At 40.0% G+C, this 17,659-nt stretch overlaps 1 protein-coding gene across 1 annotated transcript in view; it reads right to left on the bottom strand.

The window, feature by feature from the left end:
• Positions 1–1,239: 1,239 nt before the first annotated feature.
• The window catches only part of psme3ip1 (proteasome activator subunit 3 interacting protein 1), a 73,121-nt gene continuing 56,701 nt past the window's right edge, over positions 1,240–17,659 (bottom strand). The window contains exons 6-7 of the mRNA XM_043707145.2: positions 8,989–9,053; positions 1,240–1,896 (exon numbers count right to left, since the gene is read on the bottom strand). Coding sequence (XP_043563080.2) covers positions 1,673–1,896; positions 8,989–9,053 — 289 coding nt within the window. The 3' untranslated portion in view covers positions 1,240–1,672. The remainder of the gene's footprint in view (positions 1,897–8,988; positions 9,054–17,659) is intronic.

The raw sequence follows: 17,659 nt of genomic DNA, 5'->3' as shown, positions 1-17,659 counted from the left end.
AGATATCAAACCTATACAACAAAAAAAGGTAGTTTTGTCCTTTCTGGGGTGAAGCACCATATGTAAATAGTATTCAGCCACCAGCTATTCATCTGTATTGCCATTTTTGTGAATAACAGAGTTACAAGGCAGCAATTTTCACATATTTGATCCCAACATGGGGAAGATACAAAGTCAAGTCCACAAAGCCACCAAAGTACTTAAAGCACAGCCATGGTATAATTAGGGCATTAGCTTTGCTTCGGGGAAGCACTCTCACACCGAGAAAATCATGGGTTAAAGAACTGGAGTTGATACTTCAGCACAATAGAGGGAATCCAACTTTGGTGAAAAAGCTATCTTTCTGATTAATCAAAGCACCATTCTGCCTGCTTCAATGAGGGTTTAAAAAAATGTTTCATCAGAAACTGTTAGAATGAAAGGTCATGATCAACTTGAAACGCAAACTCTGTTTCTCTTCACAGATGTTACCTGACCTACTGAGTATTTCCAGGATGTTTTTTAATTTCAGTTTTCCAGGATTCATAACATTGATTAAACAAGAAGACTTTTAATACCTTCCACAGGGGTGGATCAGATTTCACCTAGTGTCCTTGCCAAATTTAACTCTCAAACACAAACACTCAAAACAGCTTCACTTTACATTTATCTCATCTTACTTTGTGAGAACTTGCTTTGTGCAAACTGCTGACACATCTTGTTGCAAAACAACACTGAATACACTTGGCTGTGACACACTGAGCTGTACTAAGAGGTGTGCAAGGCACTGTAAAAATAGAAACCTTTATTACTGCTAATCTATTTTTGCCTTTTTCTTTCTTTGAGGTTTCTGACTAACTGTAGATGAATACTTCATGTGAACATGCAAATTGTTAGTGATCTCAGCACTGAGATGCTGAAGCAAATTAGTTATGAGCAAGTTCAACTTGACATTTCACCATGAAGACAGCTGTCTGCAGTGACTGTATGGCAAGCAAAGACAAGATACTATCCCACTGGAAGGCAGATAGTCAGAGACCAAAAAGCCCATTTGACAGGTCCACACAGGCTGAGGGACAGACATAAAGCGGTTAAGAAAAACACACCCAATCCTGATTTTCATGACATTACCTACTGGAAAGGCCTAAACATGGAGGAGGTAGCTCATGGGATATCAAAAAAACTGACTACATTAACTTACCTAAAAATAAAGATAAGTAGCCAAAGGAACCTACCCAAGAAAGCACACGAAGGAGAACATTGGGGAGTGACAGAGATTTTATTTACTTCTTAAATGGCCAGGGCCATCAACAGTGATACACACAGGTATCCTAATTTATTCATCACTGTACATTACCAGCCAAAGTATGGCTACCATTTCTATTGTCTTAACTTATAAGTAGCTGTATTACTTCAGCATGCAAGTGTAAAAAGGATTATTTACACTTAAAATGTTGACAATATTCAACAATGTATCTCGCCCTTGGATACAAGTCCAAAGGCATTCACCTCTACACAGTTAACTGCTGCAATATCTAATCAGAGTTTGAATCAGGATTTGAAATTTTGTATTCGCACAAGGTTGTCAGAGGTGAAGGAGCCAAAAACAAACCTTTTCTTTACCATTTTATGCAGGAACCTGCTGTTACAAAGCACCCTTACACAAACAAAACACCATTTTGAATATTTCACTTCACGGGCTTTCAGGAATAGGGTGGGAACGAAAGACTGAAGAGATGATTCGACCTCCAGTGTTGATGATAATGTCACTGTCTGAGCTGGACTCTGCATCTGAGTCACTGCTCCCTGAGTAAGCCCCAAGGCCTGGGAGAATTCCAACACACACACTTGCTGAAGGATGCTGGATTGCTGTGCCAGTTAAGAAATCAGACTCTGGTTGACTGCAGGGGTCATCATCTGTAAGAAGAATCAAATTAAGTGACACAACACAGTACAGCCTAAAAATGAATAAAGATCTATGCACTTGTTGTTTTTCACTGTGTCTCACACCTGCACATACAACATGGGTGCTGGGGAAAATAAGCACTACCACTGTTTGGCGGGGAATAATAAAAGAAAAACCTGGGGATTGTAAAGAAAAAAATATATGAACAGCAGAGATCAGAATCGCCTCGGTAAAAAAATATATACAGTACAGCCTAACTACAGTTTAACTTTTTCCAATATCCACAGAAAGGTAGTTACACATCAATCCCACAATGATGCAAATAACTTTTAATACTACTGGATCTAACATGGTATTAGAAATTAGACATCATATTCTCAAATATCCATCTACTGACAACTGTGGGATTTTGATGGGGCTTGTTTTTAAAATTAATTTGTAAAATTCAAGTGCACTGCAAAAGCTATTGACACAAAGATATTTTGATCCTAACATTAAGCCCTGTGGTGTAGCAGCTAATGAAAAGCTTAAGTAACTCAAAGAAGGCGACTCACACAACATCTAATAATACTTCAAACAGTGATTTCTTTCCCACAGCATGAGCTCCTTCCTAACTATTCAGGCATCCTTGGCAGATGCACAAGGAACTAACTTCATCAACAATACCACCCACATGCAAGATCTCTTCTGCTTTGACAGAACTTAGCCCAAGTATGTGAACGGCTCTTCCAAACCATTTCTAGCGTGCATCCCACTAGGGCACAAATAAATCATTTGTAAAATAATTCATTACACCAGTGATTTCAAGATTTCCTAGCTCCTATTTTACAGAGTTTTCCTTTTTAGTTAGGTTTAAAACTTTGCAACCACCCTGTCTCTTCCTTGACCTTGCAGATGCCCTCACCAAACTACCTCCTTGTACTCCTCCCTTTCCCACCTATACCCTTGCACATTCCCTCCCCTTCCTAGCCTTTTGTTGCCTCCTTACCCTCCCATCTTCTTGGAGTTTCTGTTCACCCACTTTGCAGCCTCCAGCATCTCACCTCCCCACCCAGCTTCCCTGTATCCTCCCACCCCTGGCATCCTCGTCCGGGCAAGCAAAGACAAGATACTATCCCACTGGAAGGTAGACAGTCAGAGACCAAAAGGCCCATCTGACAGGTCCACATAGGCTGAGGGACAGACATAAAGGGGTTAAAAAAAAACACATCCAATCCTGATTTTCATGACATTACCTACTGGAAAGGCCTAAACACGGAGGAGGTAGCTCATGGGATATCAAAAAACTGACTACATTAACTTATCTAAAAATAACGTTGATAGTTGGTTAAGTAGCCAAAGGAATCTACCCAAGAAAGCACATAAAGGAGAACACTGGGGAGTGACAGAGATTTTACTTACTTCTTAAATGGCCCAGGGCCATCAACAATGATACACACAGGTATCCTAATTTATTCATCACTGTACATTGGGCCTTGCAAATCCAATTATCTCTTTCCAGCATCTTTGTCCCCTCCACATCAGCCAAGCAGATAGTCAGTCCAACAAAAAGGATGCTCTCAGCACTCCAATCTCAACAAAAAAGAGTGGCCACTCCAGCCTCCCGCCCTCTGCCTCAGGTTCTCAGCCTTAAGACTCCTGCTCCAAGCTTTCAGCAACCCCCTTACTGCCAGCATATCTAAGGCTCCAATTACAGGTGGTTTCTCTCTGACATTTGTTGTTGACCTTTCATCCACAAGCACAGGTGAGAACCAGCCTGTGACTGGGAAAAAACTGGGTGAGCATGTAGATGTACTGTACTTGCATTTCCAGAAATAATCTGACAAGGGTTTCCACATCAAAGTCAAGAGTGTGCTGCTGGAAAAGCACAGCAGGTCAGGCAGCATCCGAGAAGCAGGAAAATTGATGTTTCAAGCAAAACCTTTCATCAGGAATCCTTTCCACATCAAAGTTAATCACACAAGGTAGTGGTTCATGGCGTAGAGGGTGACAATATTTAGGCTTGCCAAAGGTAGGCTGGCTAGCAGAAAACAAAGTATGCACAAATGTGTATTTTTCTGATTGGCAGGATGTGATGAAAGATCTTTGCTGGACCTGTAGCCTTTTACAAATTCTCTCAATGATTTAGATGAGGGGATCAAAGGCATGATAGCTAAATTTGCAGATGACACAAAGCTAAATTGGAAAGAATGTTGTGTAGAAGGGCATAAGGAAGATGCAAACAGATATAAGTACTTAAAGTGCAGAAGTTTGGCAGATAGCATATAATGTGGGAAAACATGAAGTTAGCTTTGGCAGGAAGAATAAGCAAATGGGAAGTAACTACAGAATTCTAAAGTGCCTAGGGATCTGGGCGTTCTAGTGCATGAGTGACAACAAGTTAGTATGCAGGTACAACCTGTGATCAAGAAGACCAATGGGATGCTGCCCTTTATTATGAGAGGAATTGAACAGGAAAGATTTAATTTTACAGGGCACTGGAAAGACAGCATCTCATATACCGATTGCAGTTTTGATCATTTTATTTAAAGAAGAGTATAAACATACTGGTGGTAATTCAGAGGAGATTTACTGGATTGATACCTGGCATGAGCAGGTTGTCATATGTTGAAAAATTGGACAGGCTAGGCTTGTTTTCATTATATTAGATGGGTGGGGGGTCATTTAATTAAAGTAGATAAGACCTTGAACAATCTTGATAAGGTGCGCAAGGAAAAGTATGTTTACTCTTCTGGGTGAGTCCAGAACTAGGGGGCACTATTTAAAAATTAGGAATTACTCTTTTAGGGCAAAGATGAAGAGAATATTCTTCCCTCAGAACGTTGTATGACTTTATAACACTTGGCCAGAGAAGGTGGTGGAGGTGACGTCATTGAATATTTTTTAGGCAGGTTCTTGTTAGGCAAAGGAATCAAAGATTATCGGGGGCAGGTTGGAATCTGCCATTCAAAATATGCATTGATAGCCATGAATGGTGGGAGCAAGCATGATGGGTTGAATCACCAACTTCTGCTCCCAATTTATATGTTCATCAAACTAACAGAGGATAACTTCTCTCTGACTGAAAATCCCTGTGAGTGAAGTTTTGTAGTGACGTGGAGATTAAGCAGATGGATTCACCCGTCACCTATATTTTAAGTGCACCATCCTACCTGTTGGTCAGGGGAGAGAGAAAAATAGAGCAACAGAACCTTCCTTTCTTCCCACTTTCCTAGGTTTCTTCAGTCTGAAGTCTTTTATTTTTGAAACTTTATTTTTAGAGTTGCACCAATTTCTAGTCTGTAGCTTATTGAATGTGTAATTTTCAACAATGGAATATATTCAAGGCAAAATTTGATAGATCTCCAAGATATCAAAAGAGGTGGGAATAATGTAGGAAAAATGGCATAGATAGAGACCTGCCATGATCTAACTGAATAGCAGAGCAGACTTAAGGAGTCAAATGGCTCCTGCTCATTTTTCCCACGTTCCCATGTAACAGGGTAATTTCCCATCTAATAATTCCACCTCCTCACAAGAAAGTCTCTTCCCACAGTGTCAGCCTTCATGGAACAGAATCCAAATAACTCAAGAACATTTCCACCATTGGAGCTGAGAGAGTTCCTGCAAAGTGAAAAATTTCCCAAAAATAAATATTCCAGCTAGCCAGCTATTTTAGTGGTTGACATTTTGTCACTGATAGTAAGCTATTTATGTGGACTGGGAATGAAGATGAGATGATCAGCTTGCTCTGACTGAAAGGTTTACTCCGTGCAGGGCTGACAAGTTGATTATTAATTTCCAATGCTTACGAAACTTCTACATCAGAATACTTGTTTGGTATACTTTGTTTGACTTCGGTTTTCTCCATCTACGGTTCATAATATTGATCATGATCCAACAGCCAATCCAAAGCCTGTACTTGCCAAACAGTGTCAAAGGATACAACACTGACACACTATCACATTTACAAAGCAACATTTGCAGAGGTTTAACTTAAAATAAAAAGCATCTATCAGTAGAGATTTCATTATATATTACGGATATGTTGTAAAACACAAAATCCAGAATAACCAATTTCACTGACTGATGAAAAGAAGCGGGCTTGTTGGACTAAACTGACTACATGATGAGAGAGAGTCAAAGGTTCCTGGACCCATGCTCCAACATATGACTAGAGCATAATCTAAGTCAACAAGTCATTGAGACATTGAGACATTAAAGAAGTGGAATTCTCCTCTGCCCTGGCCAACAATTATATCCCCAGTGTCCTGTAAACAGATTAGCTAGTCTTTCTACTGGGGCCTTTGCCCCAGTACAAGTGCACATTGGCTGTCACGCTATGATTCGCTACATTTTGAAGAAATACAGTTGAATATTCTAGCGTATTCCGTTTATATTTTTAGAACTTGCAATTCTTTGTCTGTGTCCTCAAAAAAAGGAGAGAGCATTCCAAAGGCAATCAAAATTACAAATTATTTCATTATGTTCTGCTACTATGTTCTAGTGCTCAAAATCCATCAAGCATACATGTGTTTTATGACTATGTCATAATTCTTTGTGGAAGTCAGCTACTTATTGGGAGTTAGGACTATGGTTTAAAACAAGGAAATTGCTAGTAAAGTTAAGCAGCACCAGCTGAAATGACTGAAAGATTGTTTCAGTCACTCCTGAGTACTCCCAGTAAACAGTTGGAGCATAACTTGAAGTTGGACAAAAGGTTATATCCCACTGTCATATTTCACAATTTGCAACTGCATGTTGAGAAGGCATTTTGCAGTTACAATAGGTTTTTCAAGACAGTTTCAGTAAAGGCCCAGCATCTTTTTAAAATCAAAATTTGATGACTAAAGTAAAAATCTGATATGACAAAATGAAAGACTGGCATCATAAGAACAAAACGGGGCTTGATATTTTAATGTGCTCACATGAGGGAGTTAGGACTGCCATCAAAACTGTTATCCACAGCCTTTTAAGATGTTGAGCAGGCCATTAATACATTGTAACACATTCCTGGTGATGTTCACACAAATAAGGTCAAAAAGGTTTCTATTTCCACTGAGCATCGCCAGATACCAAGCTTGAGAGAATTTCCTGGTGGGTAGCAGTTGAACTGTCAAGCAAACCGGCAAATTCAAAAACCTGGGTAATGGTCAGGGTCAGGGATCAAGCCTTTCCAGCAAAAAAGAAAATATAAATTGCAAAGACAACACTCTGGTGAGGAAGAGTCTCAGGGAGTGAATCGACTCCCATTTTAAGCATAGTGCTAATGGATTCCACAAGGGTGTTAGTCCAATATGTGGATCTTGCTAATATAAGTTGCATTACCAATGTACAATGTAGCAGTGCAAGCTCAATATCACTGTGACATGCACTGATTTGACAGCAGTGTACAACACCAAGTACAGCATGCTTCATTTTCACTATTAGATATATCATGTGTCATGGAGTAAGGTAAAACAAGATCTAATTATTAGTCTTTATATCCACATATTCCAAAGACTAATTTGTTTTATTAGAGTTCATCAGACTTCCTGTTAAAGGATAGAATAATCTCACAAGTCACCCAATCAGTAATGTATCCAGTTCTTTAAAGGGATTTTCATTGTTATAATTCACTGCTAGATATGACAATCTAATCATTTCACATAACTAGATATTAGCGAGGGCAAACTTTAATGGCCTAACCCAAGGGGTGAGACCAATGATAGTGATCCTAAACATATATAGACCTAGAACTGAAAAGTACAGTACCCAAACTTGTAGTTGAGGTTATGTCTGATATCAAAATAGGTACCAGATTAAAATCATAATGCACCAAATACAATGCAAACCAAAGAGATATTGCTAAAGACTAACTGATCAATCAATGGGAAATGTGCACCCGATGTGGTACTGAAATGCTGAGATGAGGAGGATTCTTTGTCAGTGCATAGTTGGTCAAACTGTAGTGAGAAGATGCATCAATGCCTGTGGACAATGATGGGGGGGGGGGGGGAAGAGGAGGAGAACGTTGAAAAAGAAACCAGCTCCTGCCATAACCATGATACAGTGGCTATAACTACACATTCATGTACTTAAGAGCAGGATCAGACTCAGATGCTATGCCTTTGGTGGGGGTGAGTTCACAGTGGCCAATGCCTATTGAACTGCACCCCAGATAGAGTAGAAGCAATGAAAAAAATAGCAGCCTCCTTGCTGCTTTGGGTGGGACAGGGCAGAAGTAAAAATAACTAGGGCTTACACATTTAATGGTAGGGCTCTGTGTAGAGTTGAAGAACAGAAAGACCTATGAGTATAGAAGTTGGGATATCATGCTGAGGTTATACAGGATGTTGGTGAGGCTTATTCTGGAGTATTGTGACAGTTCTTGTCACCCTGTTATAGAAATACTATTTTTAAACTGGATAGGGTTCAGAAAAGATTTACCAGAATGTTGCCAGGAATGGAGATTTAAGTTATAAAAATAGCCTGGATAGGCTGGGACATTTTCCACTGGAGCGTAGGAGGTTGAGGAGTGTCCTTATAGAGGTCTATAAAATCATGAGGGACATAGATAAGGTGAATAGCAAAGGTGTTTCTCCCCAAGGTGGGGGGAGTTCAAATATAGGAGGCACATTTTTTTTAAGGTGAGAGGAGACGGATTTAAAAAGGCACACACACACACACACACGCACGCATGCGCGCACACACACACGCGCACACACATGCACACAGTGGTTAGTGTGTGGAATGAACTGCCAGAGAAAGAGGTGGATGCAGGTACAGTTACAATGTTTAAAGGATACGTGATTACGAAGGATTTGGAGGGATATGGGCCAAATGCAGTCAGATGGGACTAGTTTAGTTTGGGAACTTGGTCAGCATGGGATGGTTGGACCAAAGGGTCTGTTTCCATGCTGTATGACTCTAAGATTCCAGCTGAAACAATTTACAACTAGTATGGTATATAGAAAGCAAAATGCTACAAATATACAGAGGATTATAATCAAAAAAGTGACTTCACAGTTCATTCTTGGTGAATGTTAAACAGACTGTAACACACTACTCAATCTGGAGTTATTTCTGGCTAATACAGAACAGATAGCAGAGACGGTAAAGACAGTTTTGAAATTAACACCTACCATCATGATCACTTCTGTCAATGTTATCCACCTTCTGTTTTTTAACTACTTCAGAGCTTGATGAGCTGGAATCAAGTGACAAGGAAATAAATTTATAAAAGTGGAAATAACATTTTGAAAACTTTTTCTCCCCTTCCAGAGATCAATAATGTATTAATATTTTTTAAAACACTTAAAATTAAGAGTTACAAAAACAATCGCTGAGTACCTATTGCTGTTAAAACAGAGAACGAAGGGGCACATAACATCAGTTTATGTTTAGAATTCCCTTCACTACATTATGCACAGCTTTAAGTATGTCTGCAGAGCAAGAATATATGAATATGATGTAAATGATCTCTTTCTGCGTTAAGAATACTGGATTTGCCTCAGACCACTTAGTTATAGTTCTAGCAGAAAAAGTTAATATCTTCCCTTTCACAAAATTAAATGAAAATATCTATAATGGAGACAATCTCATGGAAGGAAGTATTTAGTCTTTCAAGAGCAGGTAAAATTGTAGGAACTACACTAAATAGGTTGGACATGTACCAATATCGATTTAGAAAGAGAACATCCTGTCTGTGAATATTCTTCAATTCCACATAATTCATTTGGGCAGCACAGTGGCTTAGTGGTCAGCACAGCTGCCTCACAGCGCCAGGGACCCAGCTTCAATTCCAGCCTCGGACCACATGGAGTTTGCACATTCTCCCCGTGTCTGCGTGGGTTTCCTCCCACAATCCAAAGACGTGCAGGTAAGGTGAATTGGCCAAGCTAAATGTAGGAGAATGGGTCTGGGTGGGTTACTCTTTGGAGAGTCAGTGTGGACTTAGTAGGACAAATGGTCTGTTTCGACACTGTAGGTAATGTAATGTAATCTAATCTAAATTTGGATTTGAACTTTTAAACATTTTTGGACAAGGAACCTTGTGAGACTTACAAAGAAAGAAAAACCCACATGAATCCAACAGATGATTGGGTTACAAAAATGGATAGTGCTGGAGGAACACAATTGGTCTAGCAGCATCAACAGAGAGAAAACAGTTAACATCTCGAATCTGGTGATTCTTCATCAGAAACAATATGATTGTGTAGTTTGGATCAAAAAATGAAATAACAGAGACTTAAAAGGTATCATATCAGAAAGGAGAAGATATTAGGTGGAATAATATAAGATTATAACTTCTTACATACTGAAATGGCCTGGATCAGAAACTTAGTGTAATTGTTATACAGTATTTATAGACACTAAAATGGGAAGTTCAAAGGATTTAATAATTTGAAAAAAATCTTAGATATATAATGCAATTAGGGAAACAAATGGCAAATTAATTTCTGTTTGAACAATTGCAACATGTTGTGCTGTGGACAAAAAAAGAAACAAAAATGGTGTGGTGTGAAGTAAAGGGACAGAATCAGCAGAGGGTGTGAAGTAAAGGGACAGAATCAGCAGAGGAGACGCAGCAGTTTCAATTATTGAGAAAATGAGCAGTATAATAAACCAATATATTGGGATTCAAAGCCACAACAGAAGTAATGCATTGGCCATACCACACCAGGAATATAGTCAACAACTTTGGTCATGATACTTTAAAAAAAGGGACAGATTAGCAAGAATAGAAAACAAAGTATGATCCCAAACAGGCAAAGAATCAATTAGAAGTTCAAGTTGTGAACTTGTGTCAGTTTAAGAAGTGGACCAGCCTAATAACTACTATGCTCACAGAGGCTGAGAATTCTGTGCTGAGTAATCTGATTCTGCATTAAAACTTTGAAACTTGTTCCTATACAACATGCACTGCAGCAGTGCAAGACAACAGCTCACCAACAGTTTCTCCATAGCAATCACAGATGGGCAATATATGCTGGACCAGCCAACAATGTGCACATCTTATAAATTAATAAAACAAAGTGCCTAAGCAGTGTCTGTTGGCGAACTGTTTAACCATGATGGCTATCAATACCGAATTTAATTCTGTTCTCATTTAGCATATATTTGTGCTTTTTTTAAGCACAAATCACTGGATACAAACCTTGGTGTCACTTTATTGCCCCCTCCACAATCTTTACTCGCTGAGGCCAATTTCAGAATCCAACATCTAATCTGGCTCAACCAGCTGGCTTTGTCTCATCTGGAATCTTTATTGATCTGTTGTGCCTTAATTTACAGGCGATGCTGTAAGTCTGCTAATGAAGAATGAAGTGATACTTTCTACAGAACCATTGTGAACATTAGGATTTCACTGAATATTTTCTTCATCACTTGATTAATCTTCATGTATGAGTAATTGCTGTTATCATTCAACTCTGCAAGGAAAAGGATTCACCTGGGGTGGCCCTTTAAGAAATTTCCATTTCTGCAGCCAGTTTGGTTCAAGGTATGATCTTCTCCCTTCCATTCCTGCTGCCCTCAGCCACACATACTTGCTCCTTGGGTCAGAACAGGGCCTGTGACCATTTCCCTCCAGTTTGGAGCGTTGATTGTTCAATATTCTAGGAAATATCCTGAATAAGTGCAACTAAAAGTTTATTTCTTTCGTAAAGTTTGACAATGATTTAACTCCACCTGTGATTTGTTGTGCCTCATTCAGTTTGTTTCTAGTAGCCTTGACCTGACCTTTCAGTCACAGCCAACTCTTCATTGCAGAAATTACTCTGACTGTCAAAATCGGACTGACAAAAGCTAACTCAACACAAACCAGGGAGAACCGTACTGTACAATTTATAATACCTTGCAAAATTAAGAAGATCTTTGTTATTCAATTGAAATAAGTTGTTCTAAATATGGATAGCATAATTATCATTTAAATAATACTCATTATACGATAGAAAATAAAGTGACATGTGATATACACATTTGATTTTTTTTGCTGTGCAGAGGTTGAAATTATTCTACTCATCTTATTATTCAAATACACTGACCATTTTGACAGAAATTAAATCAATTCAATGGGAGTTGTTTAAAATCTGGGAGGCTAAAGCAAAAGCTTATCAAATCAAAGAACAACTGACCTTTCCCTCTTGAAACCATAATTCATTCATGCCTGCATCCTATTATTTCATCTTCAATCTATATAATCGTAAATTTGCTCAAAACCTATTTACAATATAATATATTACCTCCATACCCTCTATTTACAATAGAATATGTTTTACTATGGAGGAAAATTAAATAACCTCAGAGCATAAGTTAAACTTAGCAGTGTTATTTTAAATGTACAAAAGCTTCAATCTTTCCAGATTGCAGATTTAAAGAAAAATAACTCAAGCTTATCATTACGTCAAATGCATTCAGTATGTGCTGACCGTAGTCTTGCTATTGCTCACCAGAACAATGGCTATATATAGCTTTGGACACAGGAAAAGAAACACAACTGTGATTCTGATTGATTTCTGAACCATCAGCAATATGAAATGCAAGCAACCAAAAATTATTTGACATTTTGCTTGCAGTTTTGCCATTTTGTGATACATTTAATGCACACTGAGGGCAGTCTTTGATGCAGCAAGACCCTGTTCTGCAAGGAAAACCAGGCCTCTTCATCCTTACATCTGACATTCTCTTTCATTTACATCCTCCACAAACAGGGTAGCAGTGTTCAGAGCTTTAATTGCACAGACATCATTTTTGTCATCTCTGCATTCATTTCATGAACCAATTCACCCTTCCTTTCAACTAAGTTCTGTTTAAAGGTCATCTCTTTTCCTTAGCTTTCAGGATGGCACAAAGGGTGGAATCAATTGTATACTCATAACTTACAGTTCCCCACTAATCAACAGGTAGCATTCAATGCCTAAGCTTTAGATTGTTCTTGTTTGCACAAAAGATCACTGCTTATGATCTGGCAATATAAAACACTACATTACTGCACACCAGTTCCATTCCCCTCCAGCCGACCTGTCTCATAGTTAGCTGATCCGGCAGCTGCATTTTCTGGATTAGGCTGAGGTTATAATCCTTTGAAGAACATTACTTTTTTTTTTCCTTTTTGACTCTTTTGCTGACAATTTACTCGGATTTTTTTCTCTGCACATTCAATCATAGAACTATAGCAATTATAGGGTATAGGATAGTCCTGAACGTTCAATATTTTTCTTTCTTATAATGCGACTTCTTTCCCACTTTTTTTGCAGTTCCTCTTCACATCATTCTCTAACATAGGGTTAGCAACACTTCTAAATTCTTTAATGTATTAATGGCATAATCTAATATCAAAACCTGAAATGCAATGTTTCCAGCTGAATCCACTTCCAACGGAGAGGTGAAAAATTTGAAATCTCTTGCTCCCATTGGGTGCTACACTCCAGAAAGCAGCGGCAGTAAGGTAGAGATTACAAAAGCGAGGTCAAGAAGGGACTGGGTGGCATCCAAGATGGCAGCGATCTAAGAGGATCGCATTGCACAGCTCCGCACTGCACCGCAGCACAAGCGTAACAAACTTATAACCCACCCCAACCCAGACCATCTTTGCAGAGTCCCAGAATATTGTTGAAAATCAACTTATCCACAGATGCCGAAGGGAGGAGAAGCATCTGAGGCTGGGCCTGCGGTTGGGACTCTATTACTTACCAGGCCCTAGTGAAGGAACTCACGAAATCTCACGAGATGTTTGATAAGCAGATAGAGGAGAAGCTGGCCCCGGTCTCTATCATGCTGTAGAAATATGAACAGCAGCTGGAAGACCAGGGAAAAAAGGACAGATGAGGTTGAACACAGAGTCACAGCGGTGGAAGCTGATACCAGTTCCTCCAAGGATAGGATCCAAGCCCTGGAGATCCAGGTCCGCAATTTGCATGACCAAGTGGGTGATCTTGAGAACAGGGGCAGGAGAAAAAATATTCAGATTGTAAGGAGGGTAAGGAAGGTGAGTGCCGGTGGAATTTACTGAGGACTGGCTGCCGAAATTCCTTAACTTGGAGGCTGGCATGACAGGCTTGAAGATCGAGAGGGCTCACTGGCACAGAGGTTAGGTCTGGGTCAACGTCCTCGCCCTCTCCTGGTGCGGTTTTATCACTATTGAGATAAGGAGAGAATTGTGGAAGCTTCCAGAATCCAGGGGGTGGATCCAAAGGCCCTAATTTACAAGGGCGCGAAGATCATGTTCTTTGAGGCAGCTGTGATCCAGAAAAGAAAATCCTATGACAGTGTCAACAGACGACTGAGGGAGCTTGGGATCCAGTACTCTCTGAGATATCCGGCAGTGCTTCGATTCACCTTAGATGAATCGTACCTATCTTTGACACGTCACAGAAGGCAATAGACTTTGTGGACAAACTAACTTAATCTGAATGATTTACTAATAGTAGTGTTGTTTAGTTATGCCTTTGTTTTTTCCCTAAAAAAGAGGAAGTCCAGTTGGGGCTTTCTTTTCCTACTTTTTTTATTGGTAATAATCTGACTTAAACTATGTTTGGCGGCGGTTTCAATTTTTAAGTTAACTTATACCAAAGGATGGGTGGGGTATTTATCCCCTTTCTTCTAAAAAAAAAATTCTTTATTTACATTGCTATTCCACAGTGTATTTTCTTTCTTTTCTGCTCATGTTTTCAGTGCAGCTCTAGCTAGGAGGAGGGAAAATAGCTGGGATGTCCAGATGCCTACTTATGGGTAGTTGATACCCGGTTCAGGTAATTTAAATGCCTGGGCTGCAGTCTTGGCAATGGGATGGGAAATTGGATTTTGGGATAGGTAGTTGCCCCCTTTAGGCAGGGAGTGAGTTCCCCTATTCAGCGCCATTGGCGCTTTATTCGTTGGTTTGTTTTTTAGTTTTTGTTGTATATAATCCCTTTGATAGCTTTGTAGGTTTGTTAACTGCAGTGGTCTTAGTTTATGTGGTTTTTATGTTCAATGGATCTTGTGACACTAAGGCTCGGCGATTTGCATTTCAAGTTCCTTCTCTCTAGAATCTAAAATGTTAATCATTTGATTAAATATTGCTTTGTTACAGGACACACACTTGGATGATAGGGAGCTACAGCAGAATGGCTTTGATCGGGTTTACTTTTCATCTTTTAAACCAGAAGTAGGGGAGCGACAATACTGGTTAGGAGGAACCTCCCATTTAAGTGACTAGAGTGTGTTAAAGATACACACAGGAGGTTTGTAATTCTCAAAGTCCTGAGAAACGGGGAAGAATATGGTGTTTTAAATTATTATTGCCTTCCGGCCCATCCTCTCAAATTTCTGGTAGATACGTTCTCTAAACTGACCAGTCTCGAGTCCCGGCATACCATCATAGGGGGAGATTGTATTTGTCTTATGAATCCCACAGTGGACAGGTTGCCCAGAGGTCCCCTGATCCCTCTGTACAAACTAAACAATTAGTGGATTTGTGTATGGAGTTAGGGTTGGTAGACATTTGGAGATGTCTCCACCCTACAGGCAGGGATTTTACTTTTTTTTCCCAATCCACACAGAAGTCACACCAGGAATGTTTTTTTTCTGACCCCATGGCAACCCTGGACTTGGTGGCATCTTGTACGATTGGTAATATTACCATCTCCAATCATGCTCCAGTGTACGTTATGATTAAGGTTAAGGATGTTACAGTGGGTGCAAGGCACTGGTAAATGGATCCCTTTATCCTCAAGGATAATAAGTTTGTGGAGTACTTGTGGAGTAAGGAATTTTGGGCGGTCCTAGACATTAATTCAGGCTCAGTTAGTAGCTGGTCTGTCCTTTGGAAAACTGCCAAAGCCAATGCCAGGGGATTAGTTATTTCCTACTCCACCAGTAGGAAGTGGGAGAAGGGTGAGCAGCAACATCTCCTCAAAGCATGGTTAAAGGCAGCCGAGAAGGCTTACTTTGACAAGATCCTCGTTGGTCAAGTTACAGAGGATTACAGTGCTGCGGTCTGCATTGAATTCCATGCTCACGCAGACAGCAAAGAAGGAACTTACTTTCGCAAAGCAAAGGTTACATAAGCATGGTGACAGGCCAGGCAAATACTTAGCATATCTCATAAGGAAAAGCGAGCGCCCCTTAAGCCATTACAGCGATTAGGGAACCTAACATGTGACTCCAAAAAGATTAATGTGGCATTCTAGAGATTTTACTCTGAATTATACCAATCAGAGGGCTATGAGGAGGGGTGGGCCAAGATGGAGTCCTTTTTCAAGGATCTGGAGCTCCCAGGTGTGACCCCCGAATAAGAATCTTTTCTCAAAGCCCCCTCATCAGAGCAAGAGGAGCAGGAGGCTGGGAAGCAGCTTCAGAGTGTAAAGGTGTCTGATCCTGATGGACTTCCCAGCGAACTCTATAAGGAATTTATAAACATATTGTCAGCCCCAATGCTCAACATGTTCAAATGACTCATACAGCCATGATTGTCTTCTGCCATCTCCGAGAGGGGCCAATATTTCACTTATTCTTAAAAAAGGGAAGGTCCTGGAGGACAGTGCTTCGTACAGGCACATTTCACTCTTAAATGTGGACTTTAAAATCCACTCAAAGATGTTTAAAATCCACTCTCACGTTAAGGCTCGAGACTATGTTATCTTCTATTATTAAAGGGGATCAGACGGGCTTCATAAAGGGCTGCAGATCCTCCAATAATGTTAGGGGGATGCTTAATGCAAGTGTGTCAACACAGTCAATACAGGGATTGGTGATTTCTCTAGATGCACAGAAGGCATCTGACCAAGTTGAGTGGCTGTACCCTTTTATACTCTAGAGCAGTTTGGCTTGGACAAAGTCTTTATAAGATGGGTAAAGGTTCTGTACAGTAACCCTCCCAATACGGTCATCACCAATGGAGTGTGATTCAGCAATTTTAACATTTTTAGGGGCAGCCAGCAGGACTGTCCCCTTTCACCATTGCTTTTTACTTTGGTGATCGAACTATTGACGGAGGCCATTTGTAGGGATCCCAGTATATCAGCTCCAGAAGTGGGGTCAAAATTGCAGAAGATTTCATTGTATGCTAACGATGTCCTTTTTTTTGTCAAATTCAGCTGTTTCGGTTCCTCGCCTTTTTGGGGTACATGATTAATCTTGCGAAATCAGAGGCTATGCCTGTGGGTTGTCTTACGAAGGTACTAGGTCTTGAGGGTGAATATTGATTCCCATTTAAGTGGTCACAGGGGGGTTTTGTGTACTTGGGCATATTCATTACTCCAGTTCTGGACTGGTTGTTCAAAGCTAATTTTGTTCAATTATTTGAGAAAAGCAAACAAGACCTTCAAAGATGGAAGGTGTTTCCAGTCTCGTGGTTTGGTCAGATAGCACTTATTAAGATGAATATTCTCCCCTGTTTGTTGTACCCAACACAGATGCTCCCCCTGATTTTCGATAAGCAAACGTTCAGGAGACTGAACGGCTGGTTCAGCTCTTTTATTTGGCATCGTAAGCGGCCCCTTAGTAAATTAGCTAAACTGCAATTGCCTCACAGAATAGGAGGAGTGGATCTCCCAGACATTAAAAGCTACCAACTAAGCTCACTTTTATCCTACGTGAGTGATTGGGCTTGTGGGGACCCACTTTCAATATGGTTAGATATCAAAACCTCCCAATCAAGGTGCTCCCTGACTGGCTTGCGGTTTTTGGATAAAATGAGGACACTTAGGGAATATTGCCATAACCCAACAGTTATCAATACCGTTAAAGCATGGAGGGCAATTTGGCAGAGGGAAGGCAATATTGGCAGAACATCTTCTCTTACACCTAGAGTAGGTATGCCGGATTTTCAAC

This window comes from Chiloscyllium plagiosum, unplaced genomic scaffold (assembly GCF_037043375.1).
Source record: "Chiloscyllium plagiosum isolate Xiang-an unplaced genomic scaffold, Cpla_swu_hap1 HiC_scaffold_17, whole genome shotgun sequence".
Taxonomy (NCBI): Eukaryota; Metazoa; Chordata; class Chondrichthyes; order Orectolobiformes; family Hemiscylliidae; genus Chiloscyllium; species Chiloscyllium plagiosum.
This window is presented reverse-complemented; position numbering and strand designations above follow the sequence as displayed.